Source organism: Hyperolius riggenbachi, chromosome 6, assembly GCF_040937935.1.
Source record: "Hyperolius riggenbachi isolate aHypRig1 chromosome 6, aHypRig1.pri, whole genome shotgun sequence".
NCBI classification, from domain to species: domain Eukaryota; kingdom Metazoa; phylum Chordata; class Amphibia; order Anura; family Hyperoliidae; genus Hyperolius; species Hyperolius riggenbachi.
Genome location: NC_090651.1, coordinates 42,285,313 through 42,308,670, shown reverse-complemented (window position 1 = coordinate 42,308,670; position 23,358 = coordinate 42,285,313). Strand labels below are relative to the sequence as shown.

General features: G+C 45.2%; 1 protein-coding gene across 1 annotated transcript in view; it reads left to right on the top strand.

The window, feature by feature from the left end:
• GIPC2 (GIPC PDZ domain containing family member 2) overlaps positions 1 to 23,358 on the top strand; it is a 129,114-nt gene that overhangs the window by 74,035 nt on the left and 31,721 nt on the right. The window contains exons 4-5 of the mRNA XM_068239170.1: positions 19,061 to 19,173; positions 22,402 to 22,483. Coding sequence (XP_068095271.1) covers positions 19,061 to 19,173; positions 22,402 to 22,483 — 195 coding nt within the window. The remainder of the gene's footprint in view (positions 1 to 19,060; positions 19,174 to 22,401; positions 22,484 to 23,358) is intronic.

Here is a 23,358-nt window from a genome sequence, read left to right as displayed (position 1 = left end):
AATTTGTAAAGTTGAAAATTCAAGAAAGTAAGATTAACCAATCAAAAAACACATATCTATATCTGTAAAAATACACAGGTCCTTCTCAAAAATTAGCATATTGTGGTAAAGTTCATTATTTTCTGTAATGTACTGATAAACATTAGACTTTCATATATTTTAGATTCATTACACACAACTGAAGTAATTCAAGCCTTTTATTGTTTTAATATTGATGATTTTGGCATACAGCTCATGAAAACCCCAAATTCCTATCTCAAAAAATTAGCATATCATGAAAAGGTTCATGTTGTGTGTAATGAATCTAATGCTAGGTACACACCATACAATTTTCTGTTAGATTTTCTCTTAGATTTACCTGCCAGATAGCTTTTTTCCATGTTGTAGGTAAATCTAACAGAAGAATCTAACAGAAAATTGTAAGGTGTGTACCTAGCATAAAATATATGAAAGTCTAATGTTTATCAGTACATTACAGAAAATAATGAACTTTATCACAATATGCTAATTTTTTTAGAAGGACCTGTATATCCATAAAGCCTCTGGACGTAAGGTCCGTACACACGCCGGACTGGAGGCAACGATGGGTCCGTCGTCACCTCCCGCTGGGTGGGCGTTCCAGCGACAGTCCAGCGTGTGTACGCACTGTCGGCGGACTGATACGGCTGTTTCTGAGCGATCCGCTCGGCGAGACACTTGGATATTATTATATAGGACACAGTTTCCATATTTGCTTTTTGTTTTGCTGCTTGCTTTTTGGCAGTTGTAAACAGCTGTTATTTCCCACAATGCAACAAGACTCCCTGTGATGTCAGTACCTCAGTGCTGTGAAGTGCTGACATCACACTGTGGGAGGGGTTTCACCACAATATCAGCCATACAGAGCCCCCTGATGATCCGTTTGTATAAAGGAATAGATGTCTCATGGGAAAGGGGGTATCAGCTACTGATAGGGAGGAAGTTCAATTCTTGGTTACGGATTCTCTTTAAAGAGACACTGAAGCGAAAAAAAAAAATTATGATATGATGAATTGGTTGTGTAGTACAGCTAAGAAATAAAGCATTAGGAGCAGAGACATACAGTGACTTGCAAAAGTATTCGGCCCCCTTAAAGTTTTCCACATTTTGTCACATTACTGCCACAAACATGAATCCGTTTTATTGGAATTTCACGTGAAAGACCAATACAAAGTGGTGTACATGTGAGAAGTGGATCGAAAATCATACATCATTCCAAACATTTTTTACAAATCAATAACTGCAAAGTGCGGTGTGCATAATTATTCAGCCCCCTGAGTCAATACTTTGTAGAACCACATTTTGCTGCAATTACAGCTGCCAGTCTTTTAGGGTATGTCTCTCCCAGATTTGCACATCTAGAGACTGAAATCCTTGCCCAGTCTTCTTTGCAAAACAGCTCCAGCTCAGTCAGATTAGATGGACAGCGTTTGTGAACAGCAGTTTTCAGATCTTGCCACAGATTCTCGATTGGATTTAGATCTGGACTTTGACTGGGCCATTCTAACACATGGATATGTTTTGTTTTAAACCATTCCATTGTTGCCCTGGCTTTATGTTTAGGGTCATTGTCCTGCTGGAAGGTGAACCTCCGCCCCAGGCTCAAGTCTTCTGCAGTCTCCAAGAGGTTTTCTTCCAAGTTTGCCCTGTATTTGGCTCCATCCATCTTCCCATCAACTCTGACCAGCTTCCCTGTCCCTGCTGAAGAGATGCACCCCCCGAGCATGATGCTGCCACCACCATATTTGACAGTGGGGATGGTGTGTTCAGAGTGATGTGCAGTGTTAGTTTTCTGCCACACATAGCGTTTTGCATTTTGGTTTCATCTGACCAGAGCACCTTCATCCACATGGTTGCTGTGTCCCCCACATGGCTTGTGGCAAACTGCAAATGGGACTATGCCTTTCTTCTTGCCACTCTTCCATAAAGGCCAACTTTGTACAGTGCATGACTAATAGTTGTCCTATGGACAGAGTCTCCCACCTGAGCTGTAGATCTCTGCAGCTCGTCCAGAGTCACCATGGGCCTCTTGACTGCATTTCTGATCAGCGCTCTCCTTGTTCGGCCTGTGAGTTTAGGTGGATGGCCTTGTCTTGGTAGGTTTACAGTTGTGCCATACTCCCATTTCTGAATGATCGCTTGAACAGTGCTCCTTGGGATGTTCAAGACTTTGGAAATCTTTTTGTAGCCTAAGCCTGCTTTAAATTTCTCAATAACTTGATCCCTGACCTGTCTTGGACCTGTCTGGTGTGTTCTTTGGACTTCACGGTGTTGTTGCTCCCAATATTCTCTTAGACAACCACTGAGGCCCTCACAGAACAGCTGTATTTGTACTGAGATTAGATTACACACAGGTGCACTCTATTTAGTCATTAGCACTCATCAGGCAATGTCTATAGGCAACTGACTGCACTCAGATCAAAGGGGGCCGAATAATTATGCACACACCACTTTGCAGTTATTTATTTGTAAAAAATGTTTGGAATCATGTATGATTTTCGTTCCACTTCTCATGTGTACACCACTTTGTGTTGGTCTTTCATGTGGAATTCCAATACAATTGATTCAAGTTTGTGGCAGTAATATGACAAAATGTGGAAAACTTCAAGGGGGCCGAATACTTTTGCAACCCACTGTAAAGGCCCATACACACGTCGGATTTGCGCGAACGACGGGTCGTTTGAACGTTCCGTCGTTCGCACGTTTCCGCATGAAATCCGGCGTGTGTACAGACTATCGTTCGGGAGATAAGACTGGTTACCAACGATCCGCCGGGCGGATCGCTGGTAACCAGTCTTATCTCCCGAACGATAGTCTGTACACACGCCGGATTTCATGCGGAAACGTGCGAACGACGGAACGTTCAAACGACCCGTCGTTCGCGCAAATCCGACGTGTGTATGGGCCTTAAGTCTAACATTTGTTTCCTGTACTGGAAGAGTTAAGAAATTCCAGTTGTTATCTATGCAAATAGCCATTGAGTTCTAGGACTTTGAAAGTCTCAGAGAGCTCTGTCTTCTGATTAGGAAATCTCAATTGTATTGTGTTTTTCTTTTGCAGAGAACAGTTCAAGACAGGTCAAAAGTTCACTTTCCTGTTCTGCAAAAACATTTAGAATGCTGAGTAGTGTGTAAACTGCAAATATTAGAGAATGATGCAATGTTATAAAAAACAAAAAAAACCTGTTTAACTGAAAATAAAAATATGAGAATATTTTTTTTGCTACCAATGTTCTAGTAATTACCCCACTACACAACCAATTCATGGTATCATAATTTTTTTTCGCTTCAGTGTCTCTTTAACCACCCTGGTGTTTGATTGTTTTGCGGTGCTCGGCCGCGGGTGGGTTTTTTTCACTTTTCTTTTTTTTGTCATGTAGCTAGCCTAGCGCTAGCTGCATGATTCCCCCCTCCCTGCGGCATCCCTCCCACCCCTCCGATCGCCTTCCGATACCCCTTTTCCCACAAAAAAATCTTTACCTTTTCTCGATCATCAAGGGGGTCTGTATGGCTGATATTGTGGTAAAACCCCTCCCACAGTGTGATGTCATGACCATGGTCCTGACAGTTTTCTGTCTGTGAACTTCACTGTATTGTGGGAAATAACAGCTTTTCCAGCTGCCAAGCAAGCAGCATCACCCTCTGCGCATAGAACTCTCAGTAACGAACATTCCGTACAGATCACCTGGCAGAACTAAAGAGGTCACCAGCAGTGATACATTTCAGAATGTAAATCGGGGAGAGGAAAGGTTTTGCAACGGGCAAACACTGACTAAATAATCTATAAATGAATATTGTAAACAATAAGCAATTTTATTCATTATACAGTAGAACCCCAGTTATCCAGAAATCAGGTAACCAGCAGTCTCAAGAAAATAGAAAAAAATCCTGTCCTTGCAGGATGCATAAATCTTATTTTACACTTCTTTATACAGTAATAAAACTCTGTTACATTAAGTAAAGTCTGTCCTTAGTCCTAATTTCTTTTTACTTACTGTATTTTAACATAAACACACAGAGTTTATGGTAAGTATACTGTGTGGGGTACAGTCCTGTGTTTTAGCTAGGTCTATTTTTAACATTGACTCTCAAGCAACAGAAACTACATTTATGTGACATCAGCCAATCCCCATTGGTGTTAGATAATGGGGGTTTTACTGTATTATATCCACTACAGTTTCTCTTTAAGGGAACCTGAAGTGAGATTATATGAAAGCTGCCATATTTATTCTCAACAATACCAGTTGCCTGGCTGTCCTGCTGATTTATCTGGCTGTTGTAGTGCCTGAATCAGTACAGCAGCTAAGGCAGCTAATTGGGTCAGACTTGGGCCAGAAAATATGATCTGCATGCTTGTTCATGGTCTATGGCTAATAGTATAAGGCTCGATTTTTCTAAGAATTTTTTTTCTTTCTCTGCTCTGCAAAAAAGTGTTGTTTTTGCAGCATACGTTCCAGTTTATGGAAACGTATCCCCAGTCCTGGCTGGGGGGGGGGGGTTTCACCGAGCTGGAGGGGGTAGCAGCCAGGAAGGGGGGAAGCGGACACAGTGGCAGGGATGGAGTAGCCCACCCTCCCTCACCTGGGTCCCCCATCCCTGCTCCGCCTCCAAATGTATGCAAAAGCAATGGGAAGCATTACCTTCCTCTGCTCACCGTGTGACTTCCTGCAATGCCGCCCTCTAGTGGGTGGACATAACTGGAGGGGGAGCGGGGACGGGGGGGACCCAGGTGGGAAAGGGGGGGCGACCTCCTCCCCGCCGCTGTGCCCGCTGCCCACCTTCCTGGCTGCTACCCCCTCCAGGCTACCTGGGGACACCTATGGGGGGTGACGTGAAGAGGAGGAGCAGGCAGTAGGCAATCCGGATCTCCCTCCGTTTTTGTGTGCAAAGTAGCCAGTGTAGAGGAAGATCCGTTTTTGTATTGCCTTTCATGAAAACCCTGCAAATCTGCACCCTCCGTTCAGTTTCTCAAAGCGGATCCCCATGGATCAGTTTTTGAAGAAGGTGAAGACGGCCGCTATTTGTAACATTGGTATCCGTGGCTCCGGTTTTGGTCTAGGCCCAAAAATGGGGCCACGGATACGTTTTTAAAACAAATGTGAACCGAGCCTTAGAGGCAGAGAATCAGCAGAATAGCCAGGCAAATTGTATTGTTTAAACTGAAAGGAAGTAAATATGTCAGCCTCCATATCCCTCTTACTGTTAAAGCGGATCCGAGATGAAAAATTAACTTTAACAAGTAACTTGTCTATATATCTTACCAATAGTTTAGATAGTTTACACAGCAAATCTAGTTGCAAACATTTTAAAAGTGTATGATTATTTATTGCTGTGATACAGTGAGGGCAGCCATGTTCTGTTTGTCACACTACACTGAGGCAAGTTGATAGCATTTCCAGCCCTCAGCCTCTGGAAAATTTCACTCCCCCCTCCTCTTCCCTCCTCCCCTCTGCCTCTGAAATCTCTGGCTAGTAAGCTCCTCCTCCTCCTGCCCAGACTGAGCTCCCATTAGCCCTTGCTACCTGGGACTGAGTGCTAAGACTCTCTGAAAAGTTGTGGGCGAGGCTTGTTTAGCTTATAGGGAATTAGAGTATTAAAACAAAACAAAAAATGTATTTGGCTTGAGGAATGCCCTATAAACTGTATGAAAGGAACACAATTATGCACTGAGTAAAAGTTTATCTCGGATCCACTTTAAATAATGTTCTTGGGCATCGCTGCTGTGCTGCATTGCTTCTCTCCTCCTCTAGGTGGAGCTGTAAGATTACAGTAGAAGCATCCAGTGTTGGATGTCTCCTCAAAGCGGTGTAGAACATTTACCTGCCAATTAGCCCCAGATTCTGCCTCTAATAGAGGGGATTTGTCTGGTTTAGAAACTAAACAAGCAACATAAAGGCCATGTTGTGATAAATAGAATTGGGTAACAAGGGAACAATATAGCATTCTGCTGCTCGGATAATGTTGTACATTCTTTATTTGGTGGATGAGATGGCTTTAATTAGATCAGTGTTGGCATTTGCTAAGCAGATGCAGGCGGCACGATTTCTTTTCTATGTTAATGTCTCTCCGCCTTTCATCACAGTGACAGATCTGTGACAACAGAACCGAGCGGGGCGGAAATTACTCCTACTTCATCGGGACTCGCGACTTCACCATCTGATTTCTAACGCAATTCTGGGCATTTTATTTATTGATTTTATTAATTATTTTTAACGCTAAAATATTTCAAACGTAGTTTCAAATTTTTCTACCTTGGAAACAAAATGAAATATTACAAATGAATGTTTGTGGACCAGCTGCAGAATGGGCAGATTAAGCAGGCAGAAAAAGTGTCTCGCTTTACTGCTGTTGTAAACAAGTTTCAAGAATCTGAGTCTCCTGACTGAGGCCTAGTGCACACCAGAGCGTTTCGGCTGCGGTTTGCGATCCGCATGCGGGTGCGGATCCGCTTGGGTAATGTATTTCAATGGGCTGGTGCACACCAGAGCGGGAGGCGTTTTGCAGAAACGCATACTCCCGGGCTGCTGCAGATTTTGGATTGCGGAGGCGTTTCTGCCTCAATGTTAAGTATAGGAAAAACGCAAACTGCTCTGAAAAACGGCACTTCAGAGCGGTTTGCCAGGCGTTTTTTGTTACAGTAGCTGTTCAGTAACAGCTTTACTGTAACAATACATGAAATCTACTACACCAAAAACGCTTCCCAAAACCGCAAAATGCTAGCTGAAACGCTACATAAAAATAAGAAAAACCGTTTCAAAATCTGCTAGCATTTTGCGGATCTGCTAGCGGTTTTTGGTGTGCACCAGGCCTAATAGTTAGAGGAAAAGACCAAAACATGTCCTTATTGTGGACGTAACATTTGCAGTTTACACCTTTTAAAAAGGTTTTTCTAGTTCATATGTTTCCTGCCTAAACAGTCTCTAGCTTCAGGGCCCGTTTCCACTAGAGCGAATCTGCATGCGTTTCCTGCATGCAGATTCGCATAGACAATACAAGTGGATGGGACTGTTTCCACTGTTTCAGGATTTCTGAGCGTTTTTCTGTGCAGAAAAAATCTGCACGGCAGAGCCATCAGAATTCGCATACCGCTATGCGATTCGCATACAATGTATTTAATAGGAAATTCGCATGCGGTTTTGGTATGCGAATTTTCATGCGAATTCGCATACAATTTCGCATGCAAACAATGGAAAAGCATACAGGCACTGCCTTGGTTAAATTCGCATACATAGTCATCCATGCAAAATCGTATGCGAATTCGCATGAAAATTCGCATGCAACCGCATGCGAAATTCGCATCCGCATGTGAAGTTTTTCCGCGGCGTTTCCCACCGCACAAGTGGAAACGGGCCCTAAAGGGACCCTAAGCAGACTGTGTGGATATGCACTTAACCTCCTTAGCGGTATGGACGAGCTCAGCTCGTCCATTACCGCCGGAGGGTGCCGCTCAGGCCCTGCTGGGCCGATTTGCGCCAAATAAAAAGCAGCACACGCAGCCGGCACTTTGCCAGCCACGTGTGCTGCCTGATCGCCGCCGAGCAGTAGCGAAAGAGGGTCCCCCCAGCCGCCCGAGCCCAGCGCAGCCGGACCAATCAGTTCCGGCCAGCGCTAAGGGCTGGATCGGAGGCGGCTGACGTCAGGACGTCGGCTGACGTCCATGACGTCACTCTGGCGACGAGAAAAGCAAAACAAGGAGGGCCGCTCATCGCGGCCCTTCTTGTTACTTCTGATCGCCAGAGGCGATCAGAAGTATGCGGCAGGAGCGCCCTCTAGTGGGCTGCATGAAATAGATTTTTTTTTATATAAAAAAAAAAAAAACCCTCCCGCAGCCGCCCTGGCGATCTTAATAGAACGCCAGGGTGGTTAATGAGACAATGTAGCGAAAAACCCCACTGGTACAGAAACGGCGGAAACCCGACGAATCGCCATACACACCCGCCGCAACCGCTGTCACCGCCGCACATCAGGAACCTGGGCCACCCACTCTGCCGTCTCTATGACGGCAGAGTTCCTGTGAGCCGGCCAGGAGCTGCTTTCATTGGCTCCGGACCTTGTCTTTTAATATAAGCCAATGGGAGTTGCTTACATTGAAAGACAGGGCCAGGAACCAATGAAATCGGCTTCTAACCCGCTTACAGGGCTCTGCCTTCATAGAGACGGGCAGAGCAAGTAAGCTGCGGTAAGAGACGTTAGGATTCAACGACGAAAACGGCAGATGCGCACAGCGGCGGTGAGTTGAAATCTACGCCCTGGTAGCCAGATAACCATCAAAACAGGGCATAGATTTCAACTATCAAGGCCCTAAGTAGTTAAAGCAAACCTGTGACAAGAAAAATATTTAAAGTTGGATACTTCTCTAAGTAGTGGGAAACCTTGTGTTACAGCCTTCCCAGATTTTTTTTTTTACATTTTGCAGGTATTAAATTTAACTGCTTCCGGACCAAAGCAGTACCAATCTATGTCCAGCAGGTGGTGCTGCTGCTCTGACTGGATTTAGATTCTACTGCTTCTGCACTCCGCACTACCGCCGATCTCACCACTCTGCTCCTGCCGCAATTCTGTGAGCAAGTCAGGAGCCGTTTTAATTGGCTCCTGACCGTGTGATCACAGAGAGCCAATCACATTGGCTCACATTAATAGACAGCGTCAGGAGCCAATGAAGGCGGCTCCTGACCAGCTGACAGTGCTCTGGCATCATAGAGACAGCAGAGAGAGGCGCCTGCGGTGATATGACAGCGTTGTGACCAGTGAGAGTAGTGGGTATGTGCGGCGATTCGTCGGGAGGCGGCGTTTTACGGTACCAGCAGTCTTTGGTCCTTTGGGGGAAGAGACTGCTGGTACGGAAATGGTTAAAAAGAGCATATTTTGTCATCAGTCAATACAGTTTCTCAGTCTTGTCTTTGTATTAATTATGGTTAAAGGGGATCTAAAGTGACAGTAAGGTCCCAAGTTTAACTTATCTAGAGCTTCTCCCAGCCCCCTGTAGTTGTCCTAGTCCCTCGCTGTCTTTCCGCTCTTCTCCCTGCAGTCGCTGTGAAATCCGGCAGACTCAGCCAGTCACCAGCTACCTCGATCGCGCCCTTGTCGCCGGGAGTGCTCTGCGCATGTGCAGTGCAGTTCAAGCACAGAACGCTCGTGGCCATAGGAACACGATCAAGGCACATTACATTGCATTGTGTTATGTAAATATTATACAATGTATAATATTATACAAAGTTCATTTTAAAACAAACAGTTTCACTTACCTGGGTCTTCTCCAAGTCCCCAGCAGCCGTTCTGTCCCGTGGCGGTCCTCCCCAATCCTCCGTTCTCCCGCCACCAGCTACTTTCAGTTTTGCCGCCGTGCCACTGCGCCTGTTGGGCTCTGGCTACGCGTATCCTTCTTCGCGTTCCAGTCCGCAATAGCACTAATGCAGACCAGAATGCGTAAAAAGGATGTGCTTGGCAGGGCTGCGCAGGCCTTGACTTACAAGTCGAGGAACGAAACGGAGCGGGGGAACAGAGGATCGGGGAGGACGGCTGCTGGGGGCTTGGGGAAGCCCCAGGAAAGTGAAACTTTGTTTTAAAATGAACTTTAGTTCCGCATTAAAGTCTAGCAGGGTAATCATCAGAAAGGGGTAAAGTTGATGGGGTTAGGGTTACAGCTAGGGAAAGAGATGTTTTGGATTTAAAGAGGACCTGTAGTGAAAATAATGTAATAAATTACATTTTTTTTTACATTATTCGTTTATAGATTATTTAGTCAATGTTTGGCCATTGTAAAATCTTTCCCCTCTCCGAATTACTTTCTGAAATTTATCACAGGTAGCGATATCGTTAGACCTGCCAGGTGATCTCAGTACAAAATATTCCTGATCTTTAAGAATGCTCTGGGGAGGAGAATTCTGCATAGCTAATCAGCCTAGGCTGAATATCACTGGGAGGATGAGAGTATATACAATATCCAGCAATATATAGCTATAGGAAGTGCTTCTGATGCTGAAACCAGGAGCATTACTGTAAAAGTGGATATATGTAGTTGATGTCCATATGCGTGCAAATCTGTTTTTTGCTGCCGTCCAGGAAATCGGGAAATAGGTTGAATGCTTGCAGGACGCATTTCTGATAAATGGCGGAGCAGCTGTGATCTGCTGGTGGCAGCGTGAGTAGCTCCAGACGACGAGGTCACAGAAAGTCTTGTACAAACCTGTCACCGTGCAGAACACTGGCCATCACTTAATGCCTGTGAATCACTGAAATGCCTGGAAAACGCGGCCTCTCAGTTTCTAGTAAAGGAAATTTTGAGTTCTGAACAGGAAGGCTCAGAAGAGAGAGATAAAAACGCAATAGGAAATGGTGAATGGATTTTGTGTCAGTATTAAAGAGGAACTCCAGCTAATCTGTTGAAAGTGAGAATGAACACTTTTTACCCCATTTTGGACCTGTAAAAGAAGAGCAGCTTACCTTCCCTGCAGGACTGTTACGCTAGCATAAAAAGAGAAACCAAGATTGCCTCTTACCCCTCTCATCCTGCTCATTCCATCCTCCAGCGTATGCCTTCAGGGGTGAGATACCAGTCAGTTGCAACAAATACCTTCCAGGCCCAGGAATAGCTCCTTCCCTCAGGTGGTAGCCATGCTTAACCTCCTTAGCGGTAACCCCGTGTTGGACACGAGGTAAGCCACTGCGGAGGATTTCTCAGGCCCCGCTGGGCCGATTTGCATAATTTTTGTTTTTATACACGCAGCTAGCACTTTGCTAGCTGCGTGTTGCCTCCGATCGCCGCCTCTGCGCGCCGATTTGCCACTACCCGCCACGTTAGAGGGTGCCCCCCCCCTGAGACCCCGTGCGCTGCCTGGCCAAACAGTGCCAGGTAGCGCTGAGGGGTGGATCGGGACTCCCTCTGACATCACGACGTCGATGACGTCATAGGAACGTCATCGCGCCCGTCGCCATCGCAACGGGGGAAGCCCTATAGGAATTCTTGTTCAGAATGGGATTTCCTTATGGGCATGATCGCCGACGGCGACCGGAGGGGGTGGGGGGATGCCGCTGCTCAGTGGCTATCATGTAGCTAGCGCTAGGCTAGCTACATGATTTATTAAAAAAATAGTGCTGCGCTGCCTCCCTGGTGAATTTAATTGACCGCCAGGGAGGTTAATACAGAACTATGCTAGAGCTGCTAGGACTGAAAAGCATTACAGCACAGATCCAAAAAAGAACGCTTCTCACCCTGTTTACTGCCACTTTAACTTATATAAGGGCCAGTATGTCTAAAATCCAGTGGTCACTCAGTCTGTGTGTAAATGGAAACCATCATGGAAGGTTTGATTACCGAAATCTGCATAAAGCGGCGGTGATCCGCGATTAGCTAAAAAGCCTGTTCGTGGATGCACTAAAGCTGCTTCCATACAGGCCCCTTTTACACTTATCCAGTGTATCACCCGCCGCAAGTGCATGCAAGTATCCAAACCGCCACATTCCCGACACAAAGTCTGCAGTGCATTGCCGCCTGATCCGGTGCCTACTGCTAAAATTATGCAGCAATGCAAGTCAATGGGCGATGCAGCAAGTGGGCACGACGTGACGTGGTGGACATGCGTGGACCGACGGGAATCCCAGTAACCTATGCTTGGGGAGGGGGGAGGGGCGCTATGCATATGCTTTTTGTGTCCCTAGGCCAAGTATGATGTGTCTTGCTTTTCATGCGCAGCAATGCCCCTCCCATTCCCTGTGCAGCCCCCTCTTCCATGTGTAACATCCATGTACTGTAGCCCCTCTTTTTCATGGACAGCTCCATTGGGCATCATTTTCACCACCCTTTTCATGTGTTGCTCCCAATTTTCAGCCTCCTTTTTCACATGTAGCAGTATCTCATTCATGTTGAGGTGCCCCCCTTGGGCTGCAGCGCCCAAGGCCCGGGCCTTTGTGACCTTCCCAGAATTCTGGCCCTGTGCCTATGACCCTGTTTCGGCACGGTGGCGCAGGGTCATATGAAGGCTGGTTTCTGCAAAGCTTCTAAGCTGCAAGCTTCCTCACGAGCTAAAGCTGCAAGCTTCCTCACGAGCTAAAGCTGCAAGCTTCCTCACGAGCTAAAGCTGCAAGCTTCCTCACGAGCAGCAGCACACAATGGGCTTGATTCACTAAACCGTGCTAACTCAAATATCACACCTTATGAAAAGAAATATTTGATAAGGTGTGATATCTTTGATAAGATGTGGTATCTTTGATAAGGTGTGGTATCTTTGATAAGGGGCTTGATTCACTAACCCGTGATAACTCATATCACAGCCATTTTTGCGTGCACTTTCTAATTATCTCACGCAATCGCGAAAATGTGCAATTGCGCGCGATAATTCGCGTTTGCGCACAAGCACGAAAATGCGCACAAAAACGGCCAAGATATGAGCTATAACGGTTTAGTGAATTAAGCCCTATAAACTTTTGAATTGATGAATTGATGTAGAGTTCAGCTTTGAGGTAACACTATGAGAAAAAGTCCAAATTCCTTCCTAAGTTTAAATGCTTCAGGACAGAGTAATAAGTTATGTTTGGCTCCATGGAGGATTTAGAATAGACCTCGCCGTCACGGGTGGTTTAAAATAGCAGAACATTGTGAGAGGCACTCTGCCCGCTTCCTTAAATGCCGGTTTGAGCCATTTTCGGAGCAGCCAGTAAAGGAATTGGAAACATAACGTCTCTGCGCCCTTGAGTGGCGTGTGTGGTTCTAAATAATACAAATGTCGGCCGCCTTCCAGCGACGTCTCAGATTTCCAGTATTGATTCGTCTTGGCAGGTCCTCATTTTGTGACAAAGCTCTGGATTAAGCTGCAGTTCCCTTGTCACCGTACGATAATGGAATTGTGATAGATAGATCAGTAATTGAGCCTTAGTTACAATAATCCGGGCCGAGGTATTGGCACGAAGCTGCTGTGTACATTAAAGAGGAACTTTAACCAGGGATTCAACTTCATCCCAATCAGCAGCTGAGACCCCCTTTCCCGTGAGAAATCTTTACCTTTTCTCAAATAGATCATCGGGGGGGTCTGTGTGTCTGATAATGTGGTGAAACTCCTCCCACAGTGTGATGTCACACCATGGTCCTGACAGTTTGCTGTCTGTGAACCTCGTTGCATTGTGGGATATAATGCCCTTTTCCAACTGCCAAACAAGCAATATTTTTTCCTGTGCATAGAAGTCTCAGTAAACGAACATTCCGTACAGATCACCTGGCAGGACTAAAGATGTTGCCATGTGATAAATTTCAGGGGGTAAATCAGGGACAGGAAAGATTTTACAATGGGCAAACACTGACTAAATAATCTATAAATGAATATTGTAAAAGTAAGACATTTTATTTATTATGTTTTTAGAGAGTTCAACCTGTCTATTTCCCGCTCATCTATGTCTAATCACAAGTTGTAATTTGATCTCAACCCTGTGTCACCTGACTGCCATGACAGATGAGCTAGATAAGCTTGTGTGAAAGCACAGGATGTTAACCCTACAGTGGTTTGCAAAAGTTTTCGGCCTCCTTGACGTTTTCCACATTTTGTCACATTACTGCCACAAACATGAATCAATTTTATTGGAATTCCACATGAAAGACCAATACAAAGTGGTGTACACATGATTCCAAACATTTTTGTTTTTACAAATTAATAACTGCAAAGTGGGGTGTGCATAATTATTCAGCCCCCTTTGGTCTGAGTGCAGTCAGTTGCGTATAGACATTGCCTGATGAGTGATAATGACTAAATAGAGTGCACCTGTGTGTAATCTAATGTCAGTACAAATACAGCTGCTCTATGACGACTTCAGAGGTTGTGTAAGAGAATATTGGGAGCAACAACACCATGAAGTCCACACCAGAAGAACACACCAGACAGGTCAGGGATAAAGTTATTGAGAAATTTAAAGCAGGCTTAGGCTACAAAAAGGTTTCTAAAGCCTTGAACATCCCACGGAGCACTGTTCAAGCGATCATTCATAAATGGAAGGAGTATGGCACAACTGTAAACCTACCAAGACAGGGCTGTCCACCTAAACTCACAGGCCGAACAAGGAGAGGGCTGATCAGAAATGCAGTCAAGAGGCCCATGGTGACTCTGGACGAGCTGCAGAGATCTACAACTCAGGTGGGGGAATCTGTCCATAAGACAACTATTAGTCGTGCGCTACACAAAGTTGGCCTTTATGGAAGAGTGGCAAGAAGAAAGCCAGTGTTAACAGAAAAGCATAAGAAGTCCCGTTTGCAGTTTGCCGCAAGCCATGTGGGGGACACAGCAACCATGTGGAAGAAGGTGCTCTGGTCAGATGAGACCAGAATGAACTTTTTGGCCAAAATGCAAAACGCTACGTGTGGCAGAAAACAAACACTGCACATCACTCTGAACACACCATCCCCATTGTCAAATATGGTGGTGGCTGCATCATGCTCTGGGGGTGCTTCTCTTTAGCAGGGACAGTGAAGCTGGTCAGAATTGATGGGAAGATGGATGGAGTCAAATACAGGGCAATCTTGGAAGAAAACCTCTTGGAGTCTGCTAAAGACTTGAGACTGGGGTGGAGGTTCACCTTCCAGCAGGACAACGACCCTAAACATAAAGCCAGGGCAACAATGGAATGATTTAAAACAAAACATATCCATGTGTTAGAATGGCCCAGTCAAAGTCCAGATCTAAATCCAATCGAGAATCTGTGGCAAGATCTGAAAACTGCTGTTCACAAACGCTGTCCATCTAATCTGACTGAGCTGGAGCTGTTTTGCAGAGAAGAATGGGCAAGGATTTCAGTCTCTAGATGTGCAAAGCTGGTAGAGACACACCCTAAAAGACTGGCAGCTGTAATTGCAGCAAAAGGTGGTTCTACAAAGTATTGACTCAGGCGGCTGAATAATTACGCACAACCCACTTTGCAGTTTTTTTTAAATGTTTGGAATGATGTATGATTTTTGCTCCACTTCTCACGTGTACACGACTTTGAATTGGTCTTTCACGTGGAATTCCAATAAAATTGATTCATGTTTGTGGCAGTAATGTGACAAAATGTGGAAAACTTCAAGGGGACCGAATACTTTTGTAAGCCACTGTATGTTTTTATTTTTTCACTGCAGTTCCTCTTTAAGTGCATCCTGTAGGCTGTGATGTTTTCCTCGCTGTCTTTTTCATAAAAGTAATTAATGGCACCAGTTCGATAGTTATTGACAAGACACAGAACATTTATATAGCGCTTTTCTCCTGACAGACTCAAAGCGCTTCAGGGCTGTAGTCACTTAGGGCATGCTCCACGGGCAACCGGGATCATTAGGGAGCCTTGCCCAAAGACTCCTTACTGTTGTACGTCAGCATAGTTAAGATGGCCATACACTTAATGATTTTTTCTGTCGATATCTGGCAGATTTTAAAAATTGTGACGATTTTGCCGCAATTTTGCAACGATTTCAATGCAAGTTAATTGGAGTGTTTTTTAAAAAACGTAGACACAGCGCTGACGGTCAGAAAAGCGCTCACAGTGAGTTTCAGGCCTTAGACCCTATAATCTGTAAAAAAAATCATCCCAGGGAGATTTCCTGCAGCCCCTGCACTGAACTCACCTCCCTGAGATCCAGCGCTGCTTTTCTACCTCCTGTCCTCCAGGGGGGCGCTGTATCTCTATGGTGAGATTGTCCTCTGTCTTCGTGTGACAGACAGCGATCTCACACGAGGAATCGAGATCGTCTGGATGTCGGGGATGTAAGTATGACGTGCCGCTCCATTGTGCCCGCTCTGCAGTAACCTGCCCAGCGGTTGCCCCAAACCATGCTCGGGATTACCGCTCACACCATGATTTTTTACCCCGAGCTCTGGGTCGGAAATACCATCAGGGAGGTGAAAGCGGACCTGAACTCAGAACTTCCTCTCTGTTTTAAAAGATAAGCAACAGCATAATAACCTTTACAGAAAAACATTTCTTTGTTTCATCTGATACAAATCCTACAATAAATCTGCAGTGTGTCTACTTCCTGTTTTCATGGAAGCAGATATCTTTTTAAAATCCTGTGCTTTCAAATGAGCTTATCTAGCTTGTCTGCCATGGCAGGTGACACAAGGGAGAGATCAAATTACAACTTGTGATTAGTCACAGATGAAGGGGAATTAGACAGACTAAACTCTCTAAACACATACAAGGTGCATTTCTCTGTGTCCAGTGCAAAAGTTCAGGTCCACTTTAAGAGATGTCCGTAGTAAGATATGGAGTATGCTATCCTTATTCCATTTTAAAGTGAACCTCCTGACTAAAAATCTGCTCAGCAGAACTGAAAAGGCTTGGTGTTTCTTTAACAGTTTCACAGCATCAGAACTTTGTTTTTCTTACCAAAGCATCATTTTTAGCTGCATTTTTAGCTAAGCTCCACCCATCAAAGAAAAAAAGCCCAGGCTTTTTGTCCCTGATGCTGTGCAGAGCATGATGGGATTTACTATGTTGTTATTCACGTTGCCTAGCAACTGGGAGAGGTGCTCAGGACACAGGACAGTTGGAACTTTGTCTCATGCTCCCTGTCACCTCCTTTCAACCAAAGAGATGGCTGCCCTCATGAAATCAAATATTTGACGGTTCTTTTAAAACAGTGTGGGTAAGAGATTATATTACCTATCAATTTTAATATAACTAATGTAACTTAAAGGGAACCAGAGAGGAAGCACCCTTGTGTATTTTACCATGTATATCAGTAAGAACATTAGAGAAAACACTTACCATGCTCTCTGTTTCCTCCTCACTGCTAAAAGTGTCTGTTAACCTCCCTGGCGGTAAGCCCGAGCTGAGCTCGGGCTATGCCGCGCAGGGGGAGATCTCAGCCCCTGGTGGGGCGATTTTTATTCTGTAAATTGCTGTGCGCGCAGCCAGCACTTTGCTAGCCGCGCGCACAGCTTGATCGCTGCCGCTCTGCGGCGATCGGCCGCACGCAGCGGCGAAAGAGGGGCCCCCCCCCCGCCAGAGCCCTGCGCTGCCCGGACCAATGAGTTCCGGGCAGCGCTATGGGCTGGATCGGAGGTGTCTGACGTCAGGACGTCGGCTGACGTCCATGACGTCATCCCGATCGTCGTCATCGCGACAGGAGAAGCCAAACAGGGGAACGCGTTGTATACGCGTTCCCCTGTTTGCTATAGATGCCGGCGACGATCGCACTAGAGGGACACATGCGCCCTCTAGTGGTGTTTCATGTAGCTACCACTCTGGTAGCTTTACATGAAACAAAAAAAAAAAAATTTTAAAAAAAAAGTTTTTTTGCCAATTTGGCAAAAAAAATTAACCGCCAGGGAGGTTAACAGCAGTCACAAGAATCCCAGACTGAGCAATTAAATCTGGCTTTGCTGGGAATGATTATTGCTGAGTCATTATAGCAAAGCCACAAGGGGGCAGGCTTGGGCTTGAAATAACACCACAGAAGACAGACTTAGCTATAATCTTTCTGTAGCAAAGCTAGACGGAGCAGCCTGACTTCTCAGTCGGGGATTCTTATCAGACGTGATAACAGTCAGATTACACAGAGAACAATGAAACAAAGGGCAGATTAGGTGTTTACTGTCATGTTCCCACTGATTTATAAGGTAAAATACAAGAGGGTGCTTCATCTCTGGTTCTCTTTAATGACAGTATGTTTGTTTAGGCTGGAGTTCCTCTTTAACAAGTACTATTTTTTTGGCTTTCATGGTGATCCTCTGCACCTAATAGTTTCTAAGTTTGCAATAAGCATGCAGATCAGGTGATCAGACTCAAGTTTGACACTGACTGCTTGCTTGTTTTAGGTGTATGACTCAGAAACTGCTGAAACTGAAAGATTACTCTGATACATAGGCATCTAGCATATTTTAAGAGGGCTCAGATAAATGCCACCTTGCTGTGGCCAATGAGTACATCGGTCTTCTGTCTGACTCCTTACCCATTTGCCAGAATGTAAAAAGTGATTAAAAAAAAACCACTGACTACCCTTCTTCATTTTCAGAAGACATTGATGTTCTCCTTGTATGGCTTCGTTTTCATCTGCAAAGTTGGCTACAAGCCTCGTTTTACAGTATCTTAATAGCAGTGTGGTGCCCTCCTGTCTTCAGTGCTTGGTTGTAGTTTTCTCACAGCTTAATTGAAGAGATGTATCTCCTAGATCCCCGAGGTGACATGTGACATGATGAGATAGACATGTGTATGTACAGTGCCTAGCACACAAATAACTATGCTTTTCTTTCTCTGCCTGAAAGAGTTAAACCTCAGGTATGTAAGTGGCAGTTCCTGTCTGAGTCAGGATTGTGTCAGACTGCAGTGTGACCCTCACTGATATGAAATTACAACTATAAAACACTTTCCTATCAGAAAATGGCTTCTGAGAGCAGGAAAGAGATAAATAGGATCAATAGTTCATAGATTTTAGCTCATACATACTCCAATAAATGTGTCATTGAGCAAAAACAATAAAACAATAAAAACTTAAAAAGTAGATTTAAAAATAAATTAAAGCCGTAGAGTATCTTAAAAAGTCATTTTTAGGAGAAGGAGGATAGATACAATCGTTTATTTCATTAGTTTATTTTCACCCCAGGAGTCCTTTAAGCTCCAGTAGTCGAAATGGGAAATCGTGGGAGTTTGTTGGTTAGGGTTAGGCATCAGTGGGGGGATTGGTTAGGGTTAGGCATCGGTAAGGAAGTCGGTTGGGTTTAGGCATTGGTGGAAGGGTCGGTTAGGTTTAGGCATCGGTGAGGAGGTCGGTTAGGGTTAGGCATTGGTGGAAGGGTCGGTTAGGGTTAGGCATCGGTGAGGAAGTTGGTTAGGGTTAGGCATCGGTGAGGAGGTCGGTTAGGGTTAGGCATTGGGGGAAGAGTCGGTTAGGCATCAGTGAGGAGGTTGATTAGGGTTAGGCATTGATAGAGTGAGGGCGAGTGTGAGAACAGGGTTAGGTTTAGTGTTGGTAAAATATCTGTAAATTTTATCAATATTTTACTATCGGAATTATTTTACTGATCTACTAGCAGCTGTTTCTGGTGCCTAAACAGACTAATTCAGCTAACCTCTATATTTCCCTTTCCATCCAGAAATGATTGAGCCAAGGTCAAGAGCTGGGAAGACAACAACAGAAGGTAAAATCTCCACTGGAAGGGAAACATTACGGCTACGATCTAAAGGACCGGCTACAGTGGAAGAGATGGTAAGTCAGAGTCCAGAAGCAAATTGAAGAATTTAATGAGAAAAATGCTTACAGCACTTGTCTACCAAATTAAGGCCAGATTGCTTCCTGATAAGAACGCCTGTGGAATTGGTACAAAAATCATCCAACTCTGACTCCTCAGTTTATGAAACCGCCGACTCCAGGTACCCAAAATTGCTCCGACTCCTCAGCCCTGTGCTGAAGAATCGGTACAAAAATCATCCGACTTCAACTCTGACTCCTTAATTTATGAAACCACCGACTCCAACTAAAGGTACCCAAAATTGCTCTGACTCCTTGACTCTGACTCCACAGCCATTGCAGGGCCACGAAGTTGGTACAAAAATCATCCGACTCCTCGGTTTATGAAACCACGACTACAGGTACCCAAAATTGCCCCGACTCCTTGACTTCAACGCCACAGGCCTTGCAAGGCTATGAAGTGGGTACAAAAATCATCGGATCCCCAACTCCGACCTCTCAGTTTATGAAACCACTGGCTTCAGGTACCCAAAAATTGCTCAGTCTCTGACTCCTCAAATCCTACTCCGACTCCACGGCACTGAAGAACGCATTTATGTTCTATTAATTATTTTTGTCCCCTGTAGAGGTCTGAGAACCTCTCCCTACTATCAGTGCTACTGCAGATCGTCCTGCTAGCTACAAACCTCCCCTGGCTATGCTTGGTTAATGTTATTTCTCACTGTCTCCATGTATTAGCCTGACTTACTCCTGAACTCTGCTAATTTTATATAAACCTTCTCGCTCTCACTGTAAGAGAGTGATAAACTCGTCTGAGGATTATTTTCAATTAAAGGTGATGAGGACTTTTCCATTATAGACCGCATGGGTTTCTAGGTCAATATGTTCAGTACCTGTAGGAGAAAAACAATCTCTTCTAATAGCTGTGATGCAGGAGATAGACTTCGGTACAGACAGGAGATAGACTTCGGTATTGTCTGTACGGTTAATCAATCTGCTGGGACATTAGCTGTGAGCTATACCTGTGCTTATGCCAGCATAAACCTCGTCCAGGAAATTAACTTACCAGGCAAATAGCTAATGAAATGTCAACGTGTTTTTGTGTGACCATTTTTGTATGTGCGTGTCTGTCTGTGTATCTATGTCGGTATGATTTATTTCCTTTTAAACTCTTGAGGACTGTGGTCTTAACCCCCCCTTGTGACCAGGCCATTTTTTACAATTTAGGCCACTGCAGCTTCACTTGAACGGGATTTCCTTTAGGGCTTCCCCCATCACCATGGCGACGAACGTCGTGACGTCATCGACGTCGTGACGTCACTGGGACTCCCGATCTAACCCAAAGCGCAGCCTGGCGGCGATTAGCCAGGCGTTGCACGGGGTCTGCGGGGGGGGGGGCCTCTTTCGCGTCGGGTAGCGGCGGATCGGCGGCGAGCAGCGGCGATCGGGGCAAACACGCAGCTAGCAAAGTGCTAGCTGCATGTTTGAAGAAAAATTTTTCAAAATCGGCCCAGCGGGGCCTGAGCGGTGCCCTCTAGCATCTCTGGACGAGCACAGCTCGTCCAGAACGCTAGGGAGGTTAAGGGCTCGCTGCAGGGCTGTACAGCTCAGCACACAAGTGATTCCCCCCTTTTCTGCCCACCAACAGAGCTTTTTGTTGGTGGGCTATGATCGCTCTCAGGATGTTTATTTTTTTATAAATATCAGTTTTATTTTTAAATAAATTTGCTCTTTTTTTTTCTTTATTTTTATAGAACTCCCTCCCTCCTCCCGCCAGCCAATCAGCGTGATCAGCTGTCATAGGCTTCATCCTATGACAGCAGATCACTTTTCTTCCGCCCAGGGGGACAGCCGTGTCACACGGCTGTCCCCAGTACAGCGCTGCCTTAGATCGCAGCGCTGTACAGTGTTATTAGATGGCGGTTTCGCAATCGAGATTGTCTCTGGGAAGCTGATGATGGAGCAGAGCTCCATCATTCAAGTGGAGATGCGTGCGCATTGGTGTGCGATCCCCTGCAATCTCTGCCCCTAGTACTTGACCCCAGTGGTCATGGTGTGGTCCTGAGGCTGCCGCTCCACTCACGCCAATCGTCGTGGAGCGGTCATTTAGCGGTTAAACAGTACTAATTGCCTGGCTGCCCTGCTGATCTTTCATACCTCCGTAGTATATGAATCACCTGCAAACAACAAGCATTCGGCAAATCCAGTCAAACTAGTGTCAAACATCTGATCTACATGCTTGTTCAGGGTCTATGGCTAGAAGTATTAGAGGCAGAGGATCAGCAGGACAGCCAGGCAATCTGCATTATTTAAAAGGAAACAAATATGGCAGCCTCCATATCCCTCTCACTACAATTGTCCTTTAAAGAGGAACTGCAGTGAAAATAACGTAATGAAAAAAAGTCGTAAAATATTTTCTCTCCCTGCTTTACACAGTGAAATTTATCCTATTGCCGACATCTTTACTGCTGGCAGGTGATGTCTGTGGAAGGAGATGCTGCTTTTTTGGCAGTTGGAAACAGCTGTTATTTCCCACAATGCATCAATGCTCCCACAGTGTGATGTCATAGCCTAGGTGCTGACATCACACTGTGGGAGGGGTTTTACCACAATATCAGCCATACAGACCCCCCTGATGATCTATTTGAGAAAAGGTAACGATTTCTCATGGGAATGGGATTATCAGCTACTGATTCAAATGAAGTGCAATCCTTAGTGAGGCTCGCTCCACTGTAGATCCAGTTGCAGAACGCAATCCGTTGTCCGGGCTCCGGTTTTCAAAAACCGGAACGCAAACGGATCGATGCTGCCCTTTTGCAGCACACGTTTCCAGTCCTTTTGCGTTTTAAAAACGTGTCACCAGCCTTGGCTGTTGGTGGGGGCCCCCAAGCTGGAGGGGGTAGCAGCCAGAAGGGCAGGGGGGAGGGGCAGAGGGCACAACAGCGGGGAGGGGGTCGGACCCCTCCTCCCCCTCCAGCTATTTGCGCTAATGTAATCAGCTAATGTAATAAGCAGCTAGCGGGGAAGCAATTACCTTCCTTCCTTGTGTACCTCCACTCGCCGGGTGACTTCCTGCAATGTTGTCCTCTATACTTCAGTGGGCGGCATTGCAGGAAGTGTGGACCTTCCTCTTTAAATATTACAGCAGAAAACTCCTTATATGCTGCGTATCTCCAATTTTTTATTAGACGCACCTGTAATGTATGCTTTTTTTAAATGCCATTTTTGTACTTCATCTCATCCTAGCCGAGTGCTTTTGAAGAAAAGGCAATAAAGAAAGTGGATGACCTTCTGGAGACCTACATGGGCATACGAGACATTGAGCTGGGTGAGTCAGTCTTTTATTTATATATACATGTAATAACATTCAAAGATCACTCCCATATTGCTGTCAGCGTCTTACCAGGGATCCGTGTAGCCCGGAGGGTTCTGGGAATTGTTCTGCTCGTACAACATGCACGTTATTAAAATTCGCCTCGAGGTTTCATGCTTGGAGACAGTAATACCTAATGGAAAGTAGGAGACCTGGGATATTCGATTTATTTACATGAAGGAGGCATTGATTCTATGGCCTGTGGCGAGAGCGGTTTTACTGGGATACGATTGTCATTCAGCCTAACGCAACATGTCTCCTGGGATCCTTCCACTCATCAAATGTGAACTTTGCAAGGGATTGTAGAACCCAAAGTCAAGTGAAGGTCATGGAAGGTTTTTCTGCTGAGTGGTTTTTCGGAAATAAACCTGTGATCGGCCAGATTGCCCAAAGTATAACCTCAGAACCTCAAAGTTGGAGGCTGGCTCCGGTAATATGGCCCGCGTGCCGCCTCCAGGACCCAGAATCCCCTTCTCCAGAAATCTGGCCAGGCGGTTGCTGGAGTAGCTTCTCAAATAATTTCCTTATGTTCCTTTGCTGGTATCTGTGAAGAAGGGGCGTTATGTAAGCTGCTGAAATAGTTTAAACTCAATGATTTACAAATACTTGTCAAAAATCATCACATCTGGAACATGTGGAAAAGATTTTTGACTGATCTTACCATTCCATTTGGAATTCCTATTTTTTTTGTACTGAAGTGCTGCCATCTACTGGCATGTGTGCTGAAACACAAAGGTTTTTGAACCCACAATTAAAGTGGACCTGAACTCTTGCACAGGACAGAAAGAAAACAGAGAGAAATGCACCCTGTATGTATTTAGAGAGTTTAG